At 50.4% G+C, this 19,397-nt stretch overlaps 2 protein-coding genes across 2 annotated transcripts; one reads left to right on the top strand and one right to left on the bottom strand.

Moving 5' to 3' along the window:
- Nucleotides 1-13,096: 13,096 nt before the first annotated feature.
- On the bottom strand, nucleotides 13,097-14,970 carry CUNH1orf109 (chromosome unknown C1orf109 homolog). Its single transcript, XM_041417668.1, has 4 exons — nucleotides 14,700-14,970; nucleotides 14,451-14,633; nucleotides 14,236-14,357; nucleotides 13,097-13,900 (listed from the first exon to the last, which is right to left on the bottom strand). Exons 1-4 carry the CDS (start codon nucleotides 14,966-14,968, stop codon nucleotides 13,833-13,835), a joined length of 642 nt encoding a protein of 213 aa, XP_041273602.1. The 5' UTR covers nucleotides 14,969-14,970; the 3' UTR covers nucleotides 13,097-13,832.
- A 69-nt stretch (nucleotides 14,971-15,039) lies between these two features.
- On the top strand, nucleotides 15,040-18,904 carry CDCA8 (cell division cycle associated 8). Its single transcript, XM_041417665.1, has 10 exons — nucleotides 15,040-15,190; nucleotides 15,287-15,415; nucleotides 15,651-15,691; nucleotides 16,181-16,256; nucleotides 16,586-16,716; nucleotides 16,979-17,052; nucleotides 17,347-17,445; nucleotides 17,608-17,734; nucleotides 18,268-18,354; nucleotides 18,682-18,904. Exons 1-10 carry the CDS (start codon nucleotides 15,109-15,111, stop codon nucleotides 18,736-18,738), a joined length of 903 nt encoding a protein of 300 aa, XP_041273599.1. The 5' UTR covers nucleotides 15,040-15,108; the 3' UTR covers nucleotides 18,739-18,904.
- The last annotated feature ends 493 nt before the right edge of the window (nucleotides 18,905-19,397 follow it).

Consider the following 19,397-nt stretch of genomic DNA (forward strand, 5'->3'; position numbering starts at 1 on the left):
GGGAGCCAAAGCTGCTGGGCTGGGCTCAGAGCCTGGCAGGCTGGGGAGGCTGTCCCAGCTCTTGCAAAACATCTGCAGGCTCCCAGATCCCACCAGAACACAGCCCTGGCTGGGGCTCGGATGGGTTTAACTCAGCGGAGAAGCAGCAGAGACAAAGAGAAAACCAGGAGCAGGGTTTGGCCTCAGGAGGCCACGGAAAGGCAGCAGGGGCTGGGAGCCTGCAGAGAGCACCTGCAGGGGCTGGGCTGGGGCTGCTCCTGGGAGCCAGGCTGGGGTCACCAAGGGGCACCTGCTCTTCTACCATGCCAGCATTGTATGTATTTGCAGGGTGCCCCAATGAAGGCAGGAATTATGAGTCTGACTCCATGTTCTCAGAATAACTTATTATTTTATGATATTATATTATATTAAAGAATACTAAACTATACTATACTACATACAGAAATGATACTTAGAGAATGCTAAAAAGATAATAATGAAAACTCGTGACTCTTTCCAGAGCCTTGACACATCTTGGCACCAATTGGCCAAAAAGTCAAAACAACTCACGGCAGAATCCAATGAAACAGTCACCTGTGGGTAAACAATCCCCAAACACATTCCACACATGATCACAACACAGGAGAAGCAAATGAGATAAGCATTGTTTCCCTTTTTCTGAGGCTTCTCAGCTTGCCAGGAGAGAAATCCTGGGCAAAGGGATTTTTCAGAAAATATGAATGTGACACTTCTGCAGCAGGCCCTGTGGCACAGAGGGATGCAGGGGACCTCCTGTGGCCATGGCCCTGACTCCAAGCAGCTCTTGGAGACCTGCACAGAGTGCTGTCTCACGTTCAGAGTGCTGTACATCACCCTGCTCCCTGAGCAGGGACAGCAGGACATGGAGGAGCCACGGCTAAGCTTAAACATCTGGTTCTGTGCATTCCTATATTGTAATAAAATAAGTCTTCCCACAGATTTCACATCATCTTTGTCTGGGCATCAGTGAACTGTGACGGGAGAAACTCTTTTTTTGTGGTTTTCAGAGGAACAAAGAGGCAATCTCCATCTGATGAGGTGTCCTGGCAGCCTGCTGTGCTCCAAGGCTGCATCTCGTGCTGTCAGTGCAGCCTCGTGTCCTGGGACAGCTGCCTGGTCAACCTGCAGAGCCCGGGGGGCTCCCAAGGCCTGGCAAGGGTGAGAGACCCTCACTGCTGCCACAAAGGCCAGGAGCAGCCCAAACAGAAAAGAGGTACCAGAAACACACCTGCAATCTTGATCCCACCTTTTTGGCCCCCGCTCAAGTGAAAGGGCAACAAAGAACATAAAACAACTGCTTAAAGACTCACAGTCCAGGGAGGACCATTCCCTGCAGCCTCCACAGCAACAGCCTCAGCACCTCCCAGCGTGGGCACAGAGACAAAAAAATGCATTTTCCATGGAAAATATGTACCTGCCTGGAGGTGGCTCAGCAGGGGGAGTGGGAATAGAAACCCATGGAAAATTAAGAGCGCAAAGCTAGATCAGATCACACCTTGCATGGAGCACAGAGCTGTCCTTGCTCCCAGGGCAGCCCTGGAGCCCTGAGGTCCCACAGCTCCTCCCAGCACGGCTGCTGCTCCGTGGCTGGTTGTCCTGGTTTAGGGCAATTTTGGGAGGAAAACCCCTAAAGAGGTTTCCTCTAGAAAACCAATTCAAGTGGCCCCTCCCCTAACCGGTCCAGGAAAAATATTTTCTTGGAGAAAAGTGGGAAAATTTGTTTAATTAACAGGTAAAGTGTTCACCAGCACAAAAAAAAAAAAGAGCAATATCAAACAATAAAAATTCTTGCTGCTCCAAAAGAGATTACAAGCTGAGAAAGTGCCCTCCATGGGCTGTGGCTCTGCTCTCTCAGTCTGTTATCAGTCTGTCATCAGACCCTTATCAGTCTCTTATCAGTCTCTCCCTTGCTGGAAATGCCCCGGCCCAGGCCCAGGCCCCGGCCCAGGCCCAGGCCCAGGCTCAGTGGCCACAGGTGGAGCTGCTGGAGTTCTTCTGGGTGTTCAGTCCAGAGCAGGTTTAAACAGGTCCAAGAAAAAGAAAAACCACAGTCCAGAGAACTTCTCTGCCTCAGTGAGCTAAAAACGAACTAAAAGCAAAGGAGAGCTCTGTCCTGCTGTCTGTCTGTCCGTGCTGCAGACAGCACAGGAGCAGGAATGTGGAGGGGTGAGTGTAGTGTCTGAAAACAAACTGTGCACTTCTTCTTCCCTCTCTTTGCTCTCAGAACGAGTTCTAAAGCTGCAAAACTTATTTCTGGGCTAAAAAGACAAATGGGGCTATGAGCATCCTAAAGTCACCCCAGGACAGTGCTCTGGGCTCTTTGCCTTTGGTCGTGGCCTCCACTGTCCTGCTGTGAAGTGCTCCAGTGGCTCTCTGGCCTGCCTGTCCTGTGAGGACAAGAAACTCCACAGCACCAACAGAACTGTGAAGAGAATCCCCTTCTCCTCAGCTGGCCAGCACAGCCTGTAACCCATCAGCTCAATGTGTTTATTTGAGACTACTCTGGGCTTATCTTAAGTCTCCCACTTAAGCAGAGAAGGAAGGCTCACAGGGCTCTTGAAGGTCAGGGGAACATTTGGCTCCAGCCACCCCTTGCTGGTGATAAATGGCTGATGGGGGAATGTAAGGAAATGGGACAGACTTGGCTGTAAATGTGAGTGCACAAAGTGGTTCCAATAGAACCTGAGCATTTTGAGGAGGAGAATGTGGCCCCCACTCCCAAGGCTCCTCCTCAGCTCTCCTTGCCCCTGTTCCCTGGTGCACAGTGTCCCCATGGAGCAGAGCAGGGAGACTCCAGCTAGAAATCTTCAGTAGCCATTTTTCTGTGGGATTAGATTACATTTATTCCATGACTTAGCAGTCTGTTTGGGAAAAGGGAATTCATTCCTTTGCTTCTTCTTGTCAGAATGGATTTGCTGATCCCAAACATGTTCCTCACACTTTATTTAGGGCTTATTATGCATCATTTACATTGCTGAGCTGTCACCAGCCTGTCTGCACGGTGCAGGCAGGCAGGCAGTGCACTTCTCTGCCCTCTTGCTCTCCTCCCAGATGTGGAGCTGGCAGGATAAGGCAGTTAGGAGATCCTTTGTCTGATACCATTTGGTTTTTGGGAGTTTTTTCCACTCTGTGCAGGGGCCAGGCAGCACAGATGGACATATTCCCTCAGCTACATTCCCAGGGTCAAGCCACCTGCAGCAGGCAGTTTTGTGGGACAAGGTTTGATTTTCTCATTAAGGGATGCTGAGTGATGGCTCTCGAGCCCAGCACCTTTTCCTGTGCCTGTACCTTGACAGGAGGTTCCCCAATGCCTGCAGTGCTCACTGGGGGCGTCACAGCAATGCCAATATTCTTCCCTAAATTACAGCCCACATTTCCTCCCTGGCACACTGCAGGGGGATCTGCCTCCCCCCCAGTACCCAGCATGAGGAGTGGGCAGAGATCCCAAACCCCTCTTGCTCCAGAACTGCTTTTTACCCAAAACGAATCCACGGCTTCTTCCTGCTGACCTCTGGAAGCTCTGTAAGGAAAAGGAGCAGTGGCATTAGATGTCAGAACCCTATGATCACATGGGAGGGGAAACACATGCAGGACTTACTATTCTGTCCCATATGGATGCTTTGTCTGATGTACTAAAAGTGGGATGGAGCATAAATATGGAATTTATTCAAATTCATGGTTGCAGATGCCATCCTGCATTGAGGCAGAAAGTTCTCCTACATGCAAGGAGTAGAATTTGTGCTTCCCAAGTCATGTAGTTTTACCTGCTGCTGCCCAGGAAGGACAGGCCTGTCCTGGATTCTGATCTCAAAAGAACAAAGAGCAATCTTGTTGGGATGCCAGGACCCATCCAGAAAGTTTTCAGAAGGGCAATTTTTTTCAATTGATTGATTGGACACTGTTTCTTTCCAGGTGAATACCTGAGCCAAAGGTGCCTGTAGATGTGACTGTAACAGCAGTTGTTCCTGTTCAGCATTTGCCCTTTAGTTCAGAACCACTCACTCATCAAAGGAAAGGAACATCAGACTGGTGCCTAGCCTGTGCTGACCCCAGTGGGCTTCAAAAGGAACAAGCTGAGCCAGGGAGGGTCTCCCTCCAAAAGGCACATCCCTCTGAAGCTTTTTGAGTGAGGACCCCAAATCAGAGACAGCAGAGCCTCAGGAGCTGTGAGGAGGTGACATGTGCAGCTGCCACGTGTCCTGGGCACAGATGAGCAATCTTGTCCCTGCTGCTCCTTGGCCAAGGTCTCCTCTAGCCCCAACTCAGCCTTGAGGAGGCTGAGCTAGAGCAGAGACTGGACAGAGTTCAAGAATAAAGCAGGGATTTGTTAAACGGCCTCAATGGATCCACCTTGGGCAGCACAAGAACCCAGCCAGGGCTACACCCAAGATGAACCAAAATGGGCACAAAATGCACGAGCGCTCACGGGGTCTCTCCCTGGGATCAGCTCTGCTCCATTTGCCTTTTGGAGTTAATTGTTCAATTACAGCTTTAGCCCATGCAGTCCCATCCTGCTTGTTTTTCTCTCTTCAGTCCATGGTGTTCCTGTTCTTGGGCCTGCGAATTGGATCATTTGTCCTTGGTCCCCAGCTACAGCAGGAATTGTTTTGTCTCCTACTCCGTGAAGAGAGCTCACCATCTCCTAATATGAAGCTGAGAACTACACATTAAAGCAGCACAGAATCTGAAAAACACAAAAGCTAAAACCTGAGGTATCACCAGCAGATGCTCTGCAGGAGCTGGCTCTCATTTCAAGGGATTCCTGGAGCAGAGAGCAGGCTCAGCACCTGGAGCCAGAGCTGGGCCCCCCATCCATACCTGCTTATTTTAGCATATGATTGCCTGACTTCTGATAACCAGATTATCTTTCTGTCTGCTGTTAAATACTCATTGAAGTCCAGCATGTTTCACCTGGGTCAGGGCCCTCGTGGGGCTGTGCACAGTGGGAGGCCAGGGCCAGGGCTCCTGGCAGACCCTGGGGCACCTGGCAGCTTTCATCACACCTGGAAGAACATGCAGAGCCTGTTGAAAACAACGGCTTGTAAATACAAAGCTCCATCTCCAGTTACTGCTCCCCTGCATCAGCCAGTCCCCTGCTCTCCATGAGATATGTTCCAAATGATAGCATTTGTCTTTAATAAATGGGCACTACATAAACTGCCTCCTATGGGAAACCTGGGATCCTAAGTAAATCCTGATGTTTCCATTTCATTGTAATGCCTTTGCTCTGAGACGAATTCCAGCCCATCCCCTGTTTAATATCAGCCAAAGGTGTGCAGTGGGTTTGTATTGCTATTTATGAAATTGATATTGCTGAAGCTAATCTGTTTCAGATCACCCAGCTGTCTCTGTGTCTGTATCAGCTTGACCCAAAACAAGGATGTTCTTTTGTCATAGTCACTGGCATCACCAACATTCAGGAAGGATAAAGGGCAAAGTTTCTTCCATGGCCACAAAGCATCTGAAAGCAGATATGAGGTTCTTTAGTGAAATATTTCCTCAGAATACCTTCTGTGATGTTTCCTTTCAAGGCCAAATCTGCCTGTACTGGTCCCTACTCTAAAAAGGTATCTGAAATGCAGGATGAGTTTCCATGAATCTGAAATGCAGTATGAGTTTCCATGAATCTGAAATGCAGGATGAGTTTCCACGTGTCAGAGCAGCCTTGCTGCCACACTCCTGCATGTGCTGTAAACCTGAGGAACAGGCTGGCATGTGCCAGGCTGCAACACTTGGGGTATTGGGGTTGTCATGTGTGCCCCTTGTGTGCCTCTGGTGTCAAACACCCTGAGCTGTGTGCACAGCTTGGACCCTGGCATGCTTCAGCAGAGAAATGCTTGACAGGTAGATGATACCCCCTTGATACCTTGAGAAGGCTGACCTAGAACAGAGGCTGAACAGAGTTAAAGAATAAAGCAGGGATTTATTAAAAGGATCTCCTCAATGGATCCACCTTGGGCAGCACAAGAGCCCAGCCAGGACTACACCCAAGACGAACCAAAATGGTCCCAAAATGCACGAGCGCTCACGTGCTCAGGTCTCTCCCTGGGATCAGCTCTGCTCCATGTGCACATTGCAGTTCATTGTCCAATTCCAGCTTTAGCCCATGCAGTCCCATCCTGCTTGTTTTTCTCTCTCCAGCCCACGGCGTTTCTGTTCTTGGGCTGAGATTTGGATCATTTGTCCTTGGTCCCCAGCTAGAGAAGGAATTGTTTTGTTTAGTTACTCTGTGCAGAGAGCTCACCATCCCCTAATACGAAGCTGAGAACTACACATTAAAGCAGCACAGAATCTGAAAAATAGAAAAGCTAAACCTGAGGCATGACCCTCAGCAGACACCTGTCACAGCACCCCTTGAACTGAGAGCACAAATCCCACCCAGAGGACAGCAAAGTGTCACAGGTAGGAGCACCTGTGTTTGGTTAAACAGATGTAAACCAAGCACTGAGCAATCTCTCGAGTCCAGGGCTCATGTTCTACCCTTCTGTCATGTCCTCGTGCTGCATCACCCAGGCATTTCTAACAAAAGCAGTGAGATAATCTCTGCCCTGTGGCAGCTGTTCTGCTGGTATCTTTTGTTGCAGGAGAGAGGAAGCAGAGTGCTGCTTTGTTGCCTGCTCATCTTTGCAGAGATCCCTTTTCTGACTCAGCCTCAGAAGGGAATGAAAATCCCTCAAATAACCTCAAAAGATTTAGAAATCATGCTCAGGGAGGCACCATCAGTTTGTGTCACTGCTGGAGAGGAAAGGGAAGGTATTACCTGAAGCTGTACAGCCATGAAGAACTAGATGGGAACAAAGACAAATTGCAGCTGGATTTCTCTGCTCCTCACTTTTCCACAGCCACTAAAAAAACATCACCACAGACAGTAAATTATGGAAACCACAGTGCTTTTAGCTGAACTCTCTGGCCTCAAAACTGGGTCATTTGGGAAGGTCTGGACAGGACAAGCTCCATGTGCAGGGCTGGGGTGCAGGAGTGTGACCTGCAGGGACCCTGGTGCACACTGACTCACAGGCTGGTTGCTTTCATGAGCCCTAGAGAGAGCCTGAGTTCAGCTCATAGCAAATGCCTTTTGGGGATGGAAAAAATAAAACAGGAAGAGAGAGACTGACCCATTTGAGTTCCATCTGCTGGGCTTTATAACTGTTCTCCTTATAATTTCCAACAGACAATGTGAATTGCAATTAGCTAATTGCTTGCTAACTTTGCGTTCTAATAATAGTCGTGTTCCAGAGTTATACAAGTTTGGAGGCTGCTGCTGTTCCCCTGCAACTGGCAATAATAAATAATATCATATTCCCTCAGCTTTGCCATTTCTTCCAAGTTCCGTCCCCATGCAAATTGCTCCAGCATGTCCTAATCCCTGACGGGAGGGTAGAGGCATCAACAGCATTTATTTGTAGTTGCCTGCACTACAGGGAGGGTTCAGCACATGCACAAGGATGTGGCACTGGGAAGCTGGGACTGCCGTGTGCAGGGCCAGCCCAGCAGGGCCAGGAGGTGCCTCTCATCCTGGCAGGGTGGCAGGAGTGGGGTCTGCATCCCTGGAAATCCAGCCCTACCGTCAGCATGTGCTTGGTTAGAGCTCTTTGGAGCTTTTGGGTTTTGTTTGGATTTTTGCTTTCCCTTTGCAGGATCGGATGTGGTCCTGGCCCCTGTAGTGACATGTTTTATTACCAGTAGCTTCAATAATGTCAGCACAGACCCAGATTGAGCTTTCACAAACACAGCCTTTCCAGCACAGAGCAAGCTGTGCAGTGTCACCTCGGCAGCAATAAGCGGGGCTGGACCCCAGTGGGGCTCCCAGGGAGAACAGGGGCCAGGTTGGGTGCAGAGCCCCAGCATCCCCTGAGTGAGGGCACAGATTGCTCCTTTCCACACAAGTGAACTTTTCAGCACCCCTCTCTGGGCTGTGTGACCTCCAGCTCATTACTGCCACGCAGATGCAGCTAATTGAGAAGCAGAGCAACAGCCTGATCCAGCGGAGTCAAGGCCAATGAAATGAACATCATTCCCTGGCACACGAGGAACTACTGAACAGGGAGCTGCCAGCAGGCTGACATCTCCAGAGCTCACAGACTAATCTCATTAAACCCGACCAAAAAGCCTTTCAGAGCTGGGGGAGCCATGTCCAGTGAAAGCTGGATTATTCACCTCTGGGGCTTTTCCACATGCCTGCTTCCCTGTCTTCCCACACGGCAGGCAGGGGGCTGTGGCACCCCAGCAGCACAGGATGGGCAGCACTGCCCAAACCCCCCTGTGCCAGGGCTCAGCCCCCGTGAGCTCTGGGCTCCCCATATGGGGCTTGCACTGGGGCTCCTGTTCAGGTTCCTCATGAGCAGAACTTTCTGTCACTGCCTGAGGTGCCCCCAGCCCCTGCTTCCAGCAGAGCAGCTGCAGGCTTCTTGGTTCCAGAGCTGCTTCAGGCTGCTTCTCCTCTGGGCTCAACTATACTGACTTTCTCGCCCCCCACTTCTCCCCTCTGCTGCTCCTGCCATCTGACTCACAAGTAAGTTTATGAAGTTTAAAAGCACTCCTTGTGCAAGCCATGCTCCATAGCCTTGTCTCCTCTCACACAATCTGCTCTCACCCCCTTCCCTGGGGTTTGGGCAGAGGTACCAGAACGATACCATGAAAGGGAGTTTTCCTTGGCAAAGCCACAACAAGAGCTCTCCCCCACAGCAGCTGGAGATTGCTGTCCCCTCGCCATGGCTCAGGTGCACAGGGCAGCCGAAGGTGGCTCTTGCTCAAACCAAGCAGTGGCACACAAGGAGCTGGAGGAATCCAGCCAAAGAAACAGCTTTGCTCACTTCTGCTTTGGCTTCATCTGTGAATGTTTTCTCTCAGCACTGGTTGATGAGTTTCAGACTGAGGGAATGTTAGGAAACGAAAGGGAGAAGGCTGTGACACATTGCATGATGTGCCAAGGAGCAGCGTGATGCATGGCAGCTGGCAGGACTCTGGTGTGCACCTCACCTTTGCTGCCCCCACAGGACCTGCCAGCCTCACCTGGCTGTCCCAGCACACCCACAGCTGCCCAGCACCAGCTGCAGCTTCTCTGCTCACCCCACACCTGGGGACCATCCCCTCCTGCCCCACACCCCAGTGGTGGCACTGGCTGGGTCATGCCAAGGGGACAGACACAGGGTTGGTAGCAGAAGCCTCTCACTCAGAGCAGGAGAGGAGGAAAGCTGCCAGGGCACAGATTGTCCCCAGGGCCACTGGCAAGCTGCAGATATTGGCACAGGAGGGCAAGGTGCCACAGGAGCACGCTGCATGCAGGGGAACACCCCTTCTGCTGCCCCCATATGGATCATTGCCAGGAGCTTTGGGACATGAGGCCGTGAGGTTTGGCCAGCTTGAATTTATCTCCCAACCTCAGGGGAGCAGAGCAAAGGTTCTATTGGGCTCAGTGTGGGGCTGAGGCTGGTCTCTGGCTGACAAGTGGCCATGGACTACACACAAAAATGCTCTAAAGCTGACAGCACCAAATGTTTCTTCTCCATCTAGCACAGTTGTTTAGGATTCAGTGAGGAACAAAAGTGCATCTTGTAGGTTTTAATAAAGCTCTTGGCTAACAGTTCAAACACCAGGGGAGAAGCTGGAGAAGGAGGTTGAATTTATGGGAGCGGGAGGAGATCGTTTTCTTTCTTAGGAACTGGAAAAGATTAATAGTGTGCAAAGGCTCTTGGATTCATTCCTCACATAGCAGAATGGTTAGGAGACTTACTGGCTTGATGTTCTTCATTCTGCTTTCCCCAGGCAGCCTAGAGACTGTCTGGGCTGTGGAGAGAAGGACCAGGGAGAACAGGGAGCCATCCCATGTCAGCCTCAGTGAAAACAGCTGTGGTATGCTGGGGGACAGAGGAGAACTGAATCTTAGGGTGCTTTGTTGGGAAATTAAATAGATGCTTAATATTTCTGTATGTTCTGATGTGTGGGGAGGCACTGGTACGTGGGGAGGTGGTGGAAGTACAGGGCAACAAGGCAGGTTCATCCTTCCAGCACATCCCCACTCCTGGACCGTGGGGTTCCAACAGCCCAGAACTATTCCCCACTCACTGCACACCCATCAGATCAGCAGAATCTGCCCCTCCCTGGAGCTCAACAGGGCAAAAGCTGTGACAAAGTCACAGGCACTAGAGAAACACTGAGCTGAGACTGGGGAACAGCAAAAAAGCCAGCTAACAGGTAGGGGAGAATGTTTGCTGTATTTCAGAGCAAATAAGTACTCAGACAGCCCCTCTGCAAAGTCACAAAGGAGTTCTGCTTTAGGCCAAGATGAAAGTCTCAAAGAATAAGCTCAAAAACCATAGGGACTTGTGAAACCCATACTTGGTTTATTAAATTAATCACAAAGCTTTTTATCACATATTTCTGCCTCTGAGTCACTTTACACTTCAGTTCAGGTGCCAAATCCTTTGTCTTTTCCATAACTGTGGACTCTTGTAATACACACAGTTTTGAAATCTGTTTCAAAAGCAAAGCTTTTGGGTTTGTTCTGGAAGTCTGGTGTTACCAAGAGCAGGTCCCCATTTCTAAGCAGAACTGCAAAGGCCCCACTGCACCAGAAGCCAGTGCCCACCCCTATGGGAGGAAACAAAACAACCATACAAAAGTCAGGTGCTCCTTATAAATTTTTGTTGGCATTTGGCTTCAGTAACTGAATTTAGTTTGTGCTTTTCCTGTAAGTGAAGAACTGTTTTCCAATGGAGTTAGCAGGAGGTAAAGCTGAAAATCAAAGTGTGAGCTTTGTGTTTCCTGACAATTTTCCTTTAACAAGGTAGCTCCAGCTGCTAACTGCATTTTATTGCATTCCTCAAAGACAGATCTCTGTACAAGAATACTTTAAGAGCTCTACTCCAAAAATAAAGGTACTTGTAGTAGTTTTTATGGTTACATATATTTTACCAGTTGGTCTCAGAGCCCTTAGTGGTGCCTTACCCGTAGCCTCACTAAGACACGGCACAGGCTGGAGCCCCTTGATGCCATGATGAATTTTTGCCTTCTATATATCTTTTATAGATCTTCTCTATACCTTTTATGTATTCTCAGTGCTCTTAGAATACATACTTGTAATTCCTTAAGTCTGATAACTTAACATAGTCCTGGTATTCTGCTAAGCCAGAAAACCAAACATCCTAAAGGCCTTGTAGGTGAAAGCTGGAAAGTCCTATGCTATCTTGAAAAACCAAGGTCCTATCTAAAATACATCCTATAAAATAAGATTAAGCCCATCCAAGAGGGAATACTTTGAGATGAGAAAATGTCACGCTGTTCATTCAAGCCTCTCATCAAAGCATCTTTATTAGATATACTAATTTGCAAAATCTATAAAACTGTATACACAATCTCTCGGGTGTACATTTCAGCATACTCCACCTTGATGAAGTGTTGCACCATAAGGATCCTTATTAAACACCAAGATAAAAACCCTTTATCCCTTAACTGTGTCTGTCTCTTAATTTGAGGACCAAGGAAAAGGCATCACCCTGACCCTGTATTTGGCTCCCAGGCAGCTGCAGCAGCTGCTGCTCTCGCTCACCTCCCTCCTGTCCCAGTACTCAGGAAGGGAAATGTGACTCCCAGAGATATCCCTGTGCTGTGAGCAGGGGTCTGGCTCAGCCCTTCATCTGTCAGGCAAGGAGGAGCAGGAGCAGCCATTCCACCTGCCTGTGGTAGAACACTGTGTGACACTGAAAGGCTGAATGCCCACCCTGGCTCTGCTCATGGGGGAACCCTGGAACCCCCAGTGACTCCTGGGCAAACACCAGCTGAAGGGAGGTCTGCACACACGAGGAACCCTGTCCTCCTTAGCTATGGGGTCTCTGGCAGCCATCCTGGCAGAAGATCAGATCTGCAATGGAACAAGCCCCCAGCTGACCCCAGTTAGAGTGCTCTGATGCAGAGACTCACACCCCACAGAACGCTGCAGATGACATGGCCCAGGAACATACAGAGTAATTAATCACACCAAAACTTCAATGAGCACCTCCTCCACCCCATTTCAATCACAGTCAGGGCATGGCCACTTTCAATGCAGAAAGCTCCCTCAGCACTTTTAGCAGGGCTGTTGTTAGCACTGACAGACATCAGGGGCCAAACATCTGGAAGCAGAAGGGCCACCACTGAACTGTGCTGAACATCTCCCAGGACTTAAATCCATTTCTTCACTGGGCAGCTGTCCTGAAGAGAGGCTGGCAGAAGAGGGATGTTGAAGGGTTGTACAGCATGCACTCATGCAAAGACAATTCTGCATCCAAGCTCACCATGCCATGCTGGTTTGTGAGGATGACACCCCTGATTCACCCTGAGCCACCAGCCATGCTCCAAACCCTGTGTAGGGAGCACAAGGCTGCACAGCCACGAGAGCCCCACCAGGAGCAGAACCCACCTCACCTCCTCCCTGGCCAGGGCACCCAGTGCCAGGAGCAGGTTTTCTTTGCAGGTGGTTTTCTTTACAATTACAACTGTGTGTGAAGAATTGCAGCTAGAACTCGTGATCCCCTGTCACCATCAGATTTTCTGGACCAATCCCTTGCCCGGGATTCTTCTCCTGGGAAGCTGAGAAGTCTCAGAGAAAAAGGAAAACAATATTATCTCATTTGCTTCTCCTGTGTTGGGCTGCTTTGGAATATGGTTGGAGATTGTTTTATTGGTTTCATGTGAATTGTTTTTGACTTATTGGCCAATTTACAGCCAAGCTGTGCCAGGGCTTTGGAAAGAGTCACAAGTTTTCTTTAGTATTTTTTAGCCTTCTGTCTGTATCCTTTAGTATAGTTTCAGTATAGCATTCTTTAATATAATATAGATCATAAAATAATAAATTAGCCTTCTAAGAACATGGAGTCAGATTTATCATTTCCTTCCTGCCACGGGGCACCTCACAAACACAAGAATCCCCTATCCCTGATGGGAGCACTGGCAGCCCCAGCCCTGAGCCAGCCCTTTCCCACCCTTGGCACCCCAATCTGTTCCCCCTGTGTTCATGGGACATGCAGTGCCCTCAGGAGGCCACGAGGACACCCTGGGTTGGGGACACAGAAATGTGAGCACAAACACCACAGCCACAGCGTGTCCCATACAATTCTTTATTGGCTTTCTCTGAGAAGCTGCAGCTCCTTCACAAACACAGAGCTGAGAGACAAACACCCACTGCTTCCTGGGAATGTTCAGAGGATCAGTGCCAAGGCCAACAAAAGGTGTCCCTGAACTGTCAGCAGTGGCTGCCAGAGAGTGAAATTTTAAGACTGATTTCAGTGGAAACAGAGCAGTGTACTGCTCACCCTTGAAAGCTGCCCGTGTTTGTGTCAGAACTTGGGCATCTGTGCCCCTCCATAATGACATCTTCAAGCCAGATTTGCTTCCTTCCTCCTCCATGCCCAGCTGGGATGATTGCAAACACACTGTGAGGTGAGCACTGTTTGTAAACCCTGATCTGACATGTTTTCTTTATTTGCAAGGAGAGAGCCCAAATATATTTCATGGCACCAGCCTGAAGGACTCTATTACACTCACACATCTGCAGCACCTCATGTAAACAAGAATCAACATTTTTACCATGACACAAAACAGGCTAGGAAAAGAGGGAAAGGACAAGTTCCACAGCTGGAGGTGACTCCCTTCTATCCTCACAGCTTTTTGGGCTCAGCCTCTTCTTCACAGACCAAGGCCATTTCCACTTGAAAATGGTACAGTTCAAGCATTTCATGCTGATGCTAACTCGTTCAGCTTCCATTCAGCTTCCTCATCCCCTCTGCAGCATGACAGAATGTGCCAGAGGCTGGTCAGTGCCAGTCCCTGCTGCCCTGTCAGGAGCCAGGCGAGCAGCTCACCTCATGATGGTTCTCCACAAACAGTGAGACCTTCAGGAGTGTATCTGAGACAGAGAGAAAACAACAACCCTGTCAGCTGAACGTGCTTTACCTGTATTCTGAAATCCAAAAACGTGTTTCTAAAGGCAATAAAAACAGCGTGGGTAAAACTAACTAAGCAGTGAAATAGATCACTGAGCCCTTGCCACTCTGTGAGGGAGGATGTTGCTTCCAGCTGTGCCCAGGTGTGAGGATGAGTACTTTCAGCTGAAGCTGATCAGATCACAAAGATCTCAGAGCAGGTCACCCACTGCTGCTGAGACCAGCGGAGCCAGCACGGCCAGGGGACATCAGCAGGAGCCCTGGAAAACACCCCTCGGCTCTTCACACACAGAACTACCTTGAACAACATCATCTTCCTTGTAACGCTCCAAAATCCTCTCCCAGGACTGCGGCAGGGCTTCCACGTCTGCCAGGCTGTCCAGGCTGAGGCGCTGCAGGAGCAGTTTGCTCTCCAAGTACCTTCGTACCTGGTTAAGGACAACAAGGACAGAACAGCCCCCCCAGCACTGCCCTGACACCCCCAGCCCTGCCCAGAGAGCCCCAGCAGGATACAGGTGCCGGTAGTAGCGTTCCACGTCCTGCAGCCCCTCCAGCACGTCGGCCAGCGAGGGGCAGCGCGGCCCACGCCGCAGAAGCAGGGCCAGCCCCAGCTCGGCCGGGCCCGGTTCCTCCAAGAGCCGCAGCACAGCGCTGCCGGCGGCCCCCACGGCGTCCCGCACGGCCCGCAGCTCCTCCCTGCCGGCACAGCGGGGTCAGCCGGGCCCTCGCCCCCCGCCCGCCCGGCCCCGGCCGCCTCCTCACCGCCGCTCGCCCAGCTGCTCCAGCAGCGCCTCGGCCGCGCCGCGCTGCTTCTGCCACAGCCGCGCCCGCAGCTCCGGGAAGGCGCCGAGCGGCGTCGCGTCCCACGGCAGCCGCCGCGCCGCCCGCATCTGCGCCGCCAGCGCGGCCAGCGCGCCCAGCAGCGGGGCCGCGGCTGCCAGAGCCGCCCGAGCCGCCGCCTCCGCCCGCGCCGCCGCCTCTGCCCAGGCCCGGAGCGCGGCCACGGGCGCCGCCATCATCGCCGCCATCATCATCACCGTCACCTCCCGGCGCCGCTGCCGCGCGTCATCGGGCCGCGCCGCGCCGCCATTGGGCGCTGGGGCGGCGGTTGCGTTTGAAGGTGCGAGCCCTCAGAGCCCGCCCGGCGGGAGCGCCGCGCACGGAGCCCGCCATGGCCCCCGGCAGGAAAAAGGGCAGCGCCAGCGCCCGCCGCCGCAAAATGGAGGCCTTCCTCCAGGACTTCGACAGAGAAGGTATGGATGGGGGAAGGAGGGGAGCGCGGAACGGGGAGGGAAGGGGAGAGGCGAGGCCCCGGGCCGCGGGCAGGGCTAACGCCGCGTCTCCCGCAGTGCAGCGGCGGCTGAAGCGGATCGAGGCGGACGGGGAGCGCATGGTGCAAGAAGTGGAGCACATGTACGACATGGCCATCCTGCGGCTGCCGCCGGAGATCCGCGAGATGACCTGGCTGGAGTTCTTCGGTGCGGAGCGGAGCCGGGGGTGCTGGGCTGAGGGACCCTTCCCCCGCGGATAAAAATAATAAACCCCGGAGGAGGGGGATCTACCCTACCCGTAATCCCCAGGGAACGATCCCACGGGCCTGCTGCTTGTGTTCCCTAGGCTGGTTTGTGCTGGGTTTTGCACCCCCGCGGTGACAGCCCTGCTGTGCTGAGTGTCCCTGACACTTCTGATGTATCTGATCCGTTTTCTTTCTAGCTCTAGCAAGAAGTGAAAACGCCCCGGAGGATGTGGCTAAGGTAGGTTTGCAGCACAAACATAAAGCTCTCTGGAGCCATCCCACTCTGCTCCTCACACTGGAATGGAGTGCTGGAGCGTTACAAGAGAAACAGTTACATCGATGTTTTCACAAATGTTTCTTTAAAATGCAACAATAAGAGAGGCACCTTGTATCAGAAGTGGGATTTACCTGGTGCTGCTCCTCCCTGTTGATCTTTCCTTATCTGCTTGACAGCACTCCCAAATCCCTGAGAGCACAAGCATTTGGCAGTGAAGGACAGCATTTCTGAGCTGGTTGAGCAGCAGGGTGTAGGAGAGGTACACCTGCAGCTGCCAGCCAGGCACTGAGTCCTGAGGGAGGCAGAGATGCTTGAAAGGCCCAGCTTGAGCACAACAGCAAATGTGGAGCTCATCTGGCTGTAAAATTACTGGGGGTTTGCCCTACAACTTTTACATGAGCACTGGGCTGCCAACAATCCCAGTGGTGCCACAAGTGTTTTTAATTTTAGGCAGACGTGGAAATAACAAAAATCCGCAGGCTAAGCGCAGAAGTCATCGATCCCCTGTTGGATGTTGCTGAGAAAGGTGAGTTTAAGCTTGTGGCATCACTGGTGAGGTGGAAGCATGTTGTGGTTACTTAAGGTGAATAATAATTCAGTTCCTGCTCACATCCCTCAGTATGTTTAAATCAGGAAAATAAATCTACTTTTATCCCTAGTACCTGCTGTACCTCTAATTAATTTCATTCAAACATTCAAAATAATCCAAAGTAGTGCTCTGGCAGCCATTAGGATTGCACTGGAATTTGGATTTCTGAAGCAAATTGTTGCCAAAACTGCTTGTAGCTGTTTTAATTCCCTACTAAATAATAATTTAAAGTTATTATTTACTAAGGTAACACTTTCTCTTTCTAGTGAGTAAGATCAAAAGGAGTGTTGAAGCTGACGAGGAAGCAGAGCCTCCATCACTTCCACTGCAGAAAAGATCTCGACTTGCCAGCCAGTGTCCTTCAGAGGCTGAGAATGGGGATGCAAGGACTGCCAAGGTGAGCAGCTGTTCTCTGGGGTGACATTATCCTCAGGACAGGAATTCCTGACTGAGCTGGTGACTTGGGCTCTCCAGGATGCTCTGAGGGAGGCTACACACAGTCTAGCAATGGGAGAGGGTCCCAAAGTTTCAGTGGTGTTTGTTCTGGGCTCTTGTGCCATGGAAAGGGACTGAGCATTTTGTGTGGAAGCCTCTGTTTGTGTGGGCTCAGCTGTCCCGGAGAGGGCAGTAACTGATCTGGTGAGTGATGTGTGCTTCAGGTGAAGGCATCCACCAAAAAGCCACCCATGGCCAGAAGACCCCCCTCAGCAACTGTGAAGGGCAGGAGCAAGAGGTAAGGGGGATGTCTCTGTCTCCTCTCTAGAAATGGGGAGTCAGAGTGCAAATATAAATATCTCTTTGGTGGGATGGGCTTTGTTTCAGTGGTGGTGGGGGGAGTTGTGCCACACTACAGGGCAAAATTGATGTGAATGAAAGATGGGCAGCTGCCTGTCCTGTGACAACAAGCTGTCCCCAGTTTTGGGTCACTGGTTAGTTATAGTGGTGGTCACCTTCTTCAAGCCTTTGAGAAGTGCCTGTGCACTTCTCAAGGTGATGTTACGTGCAGATGTTTATTTCCCTTTAACAGGTCAAGCAAAAACAGCTTCATCACTCCAGCTACTGGCAGAATGGTTGACATGTGTGCTCAGGGAAGCACATCCATGGTTACACCCAGATTTGATCCCAGGTTTGTTAACAGAGACAATAAATACATTACCCTTCTATCTCTGATCCAATCTGCTTTACACCTTTACAACGCAGCCTTTAGAGGCTCTTTGGACCTGAAATGAGAGACTTGGAGTGGAAGTGCTGTGAGCAAGTGGCACTCACTGGTATCTGGTCGTTGCAGGGTGTTCAAGACGCCGGGCCTGCGCACGCCTGCCCTCAACGAGCGTGTTTACACCTTCTCTGCCAAGGGCAGCCCCCTGGCCGACCCCGAGGACGTCATCCTCACCCTGCCCCTCGGGGGAGGAGAGGTAACTCCTGACCCTTCACCTGCTCAGGGCTGCACAGGCACCTCTTGGTGCTTTACCTCCTTCAGTTCATCCACTCTTGTCTCTTTAGCTGCCACTGCAATTTATCCGAGGGATTGATTGAGCTGAAGACAAACCTTGAGACTCTTAGCCAGAAGTGGGGCCTGCTCAAGCTGGTTGAAACAGAACAAGAGGATGTTTCACTGTGCATTCACTTTAAAGCACTTAAATCAGCAGTAGTGTCAATGTAGTGGGTTTGGTGCTGGCTGAATGCCAGTGCATCCACAAAGAAAGTCATTCACTCACTGGCTTTATCCCCCCTCACCACAAATCAAGCTATTTAAAACCACCACAGCCAGTAATGCATTAATGCGCTGCAGGAAAGGTGTGAGATGAGCTGCTGTTCCAGCTGAATGTAGTTCTCTGCCTGTCTATACTTAGATCTTAATCTCTTTTATTTTACGTAACTTTTTTACTGTCTCCAGCTGCTGCAGCTGGCCAGACAGAAAACCTGAGATTTGGGTTTGTTTCCACAGAGCATACGTTTGACAGAAAAGGATCTGACCAAGAAGAATTTTCTTCAGCTGAACCCCAAGGCCCAAGGGCTCATGCAGAAGCTGTCAGTAAGTCTGGGTGTTTTTGTCAGCCATAGCTGTAAGGCAGTGCTGTCCCTCTGTCACCAGTCAGGGGACTGTTGAGCTGCAATAGAAACTCCTCATTTCCCCCTGACCCCTTGTCTTGAATTTTGGCTGATGTCAGAGGTGAAGAAGCAGCTCAGAGCAGGGAAGGGAGGAGCAGGAGCTTTACATCACATCTGCCTCAATGCACAGTGGGGAAAAGAGCTGTTGTCACTGCTCTGAAAAACAAAGTTGTGCTTTAGGCTGGAGCTGCAGGTGGCTGTGGGCTGTACCAGTATCTCTGAATACTGATGGATTTCTCTTTCCTTTCAGGTTTGTCTCACACAGGCTTGCAACGAGGCAAAAATGCCCCAAGAGGGAAGTCAGTGAGCAAGACATCCCTCTGTAGTTCTTGTTTTAATTTGTATATTCATTTTATTCATCTACAGAACGAAAGCTAAAAACTAGTTATTCTACCTGTGATATGTAATGGCATCAAAATAAACTGAACTTTATTGGAGAGAAATAAAATAAACTAAACTTTGGAGAGAAATAAAATTAAGTTGGAGCGAAAAAACATTCCATACTTTTTTATTTATTTAAGGTTGAAACCATGAGTCTGTTCTCTTGGGCTTGCAGATTAGCAGGTGGGCAGGAAGCCTGATGATTGGCATGTTAAGAGCCATGTTCAGAGTAAAGAACTCTGCTTCTCTCTCTAACTTTGTCTAGAATTTTCTTTTTCTAGAAAAAAGCCTGTTTCTTTGTAAGCTGTTGCACTGTCCTTTCCAAAGATGCCTCTTTGTCCTTGATTTAAGCCTCTTTATAGGGCTATAGACAAGGATGTTGAGACTTTTCTGTATTTGAAAAGTTCTGCTTTTGGCAAAACCAGGCCTGGAGCATGGCTAAAATGGAGACAAGCTGTAATCAGAGCTCTTTGGTGCAGGGTGTGGCATGGGAGAAAGCTTATAGAACAGCATTTATAATGAATTTCCTTTGGAGAGCAAGCATTTTATTGTATGGATGACTTCATGTATATACCATGGATTTGG

This window comes from Onychostruthus taczanowskii, unplaced genomic scaffold (genome assembly GCF_017590055.1).
Source record: "Onychostruthus taczanowskii isolate IOZ18803 unplaced genomic scaffold, ASM1759005v1 scaffold56, whole genome shotgun sequence".
Classification (NCBI taxonomy): Eukaryota; Metazoa; Chordata; class Aves; order Passeriformes; family Passeridae; genus Onychostruthus; species Onychostruthus taczanowskii.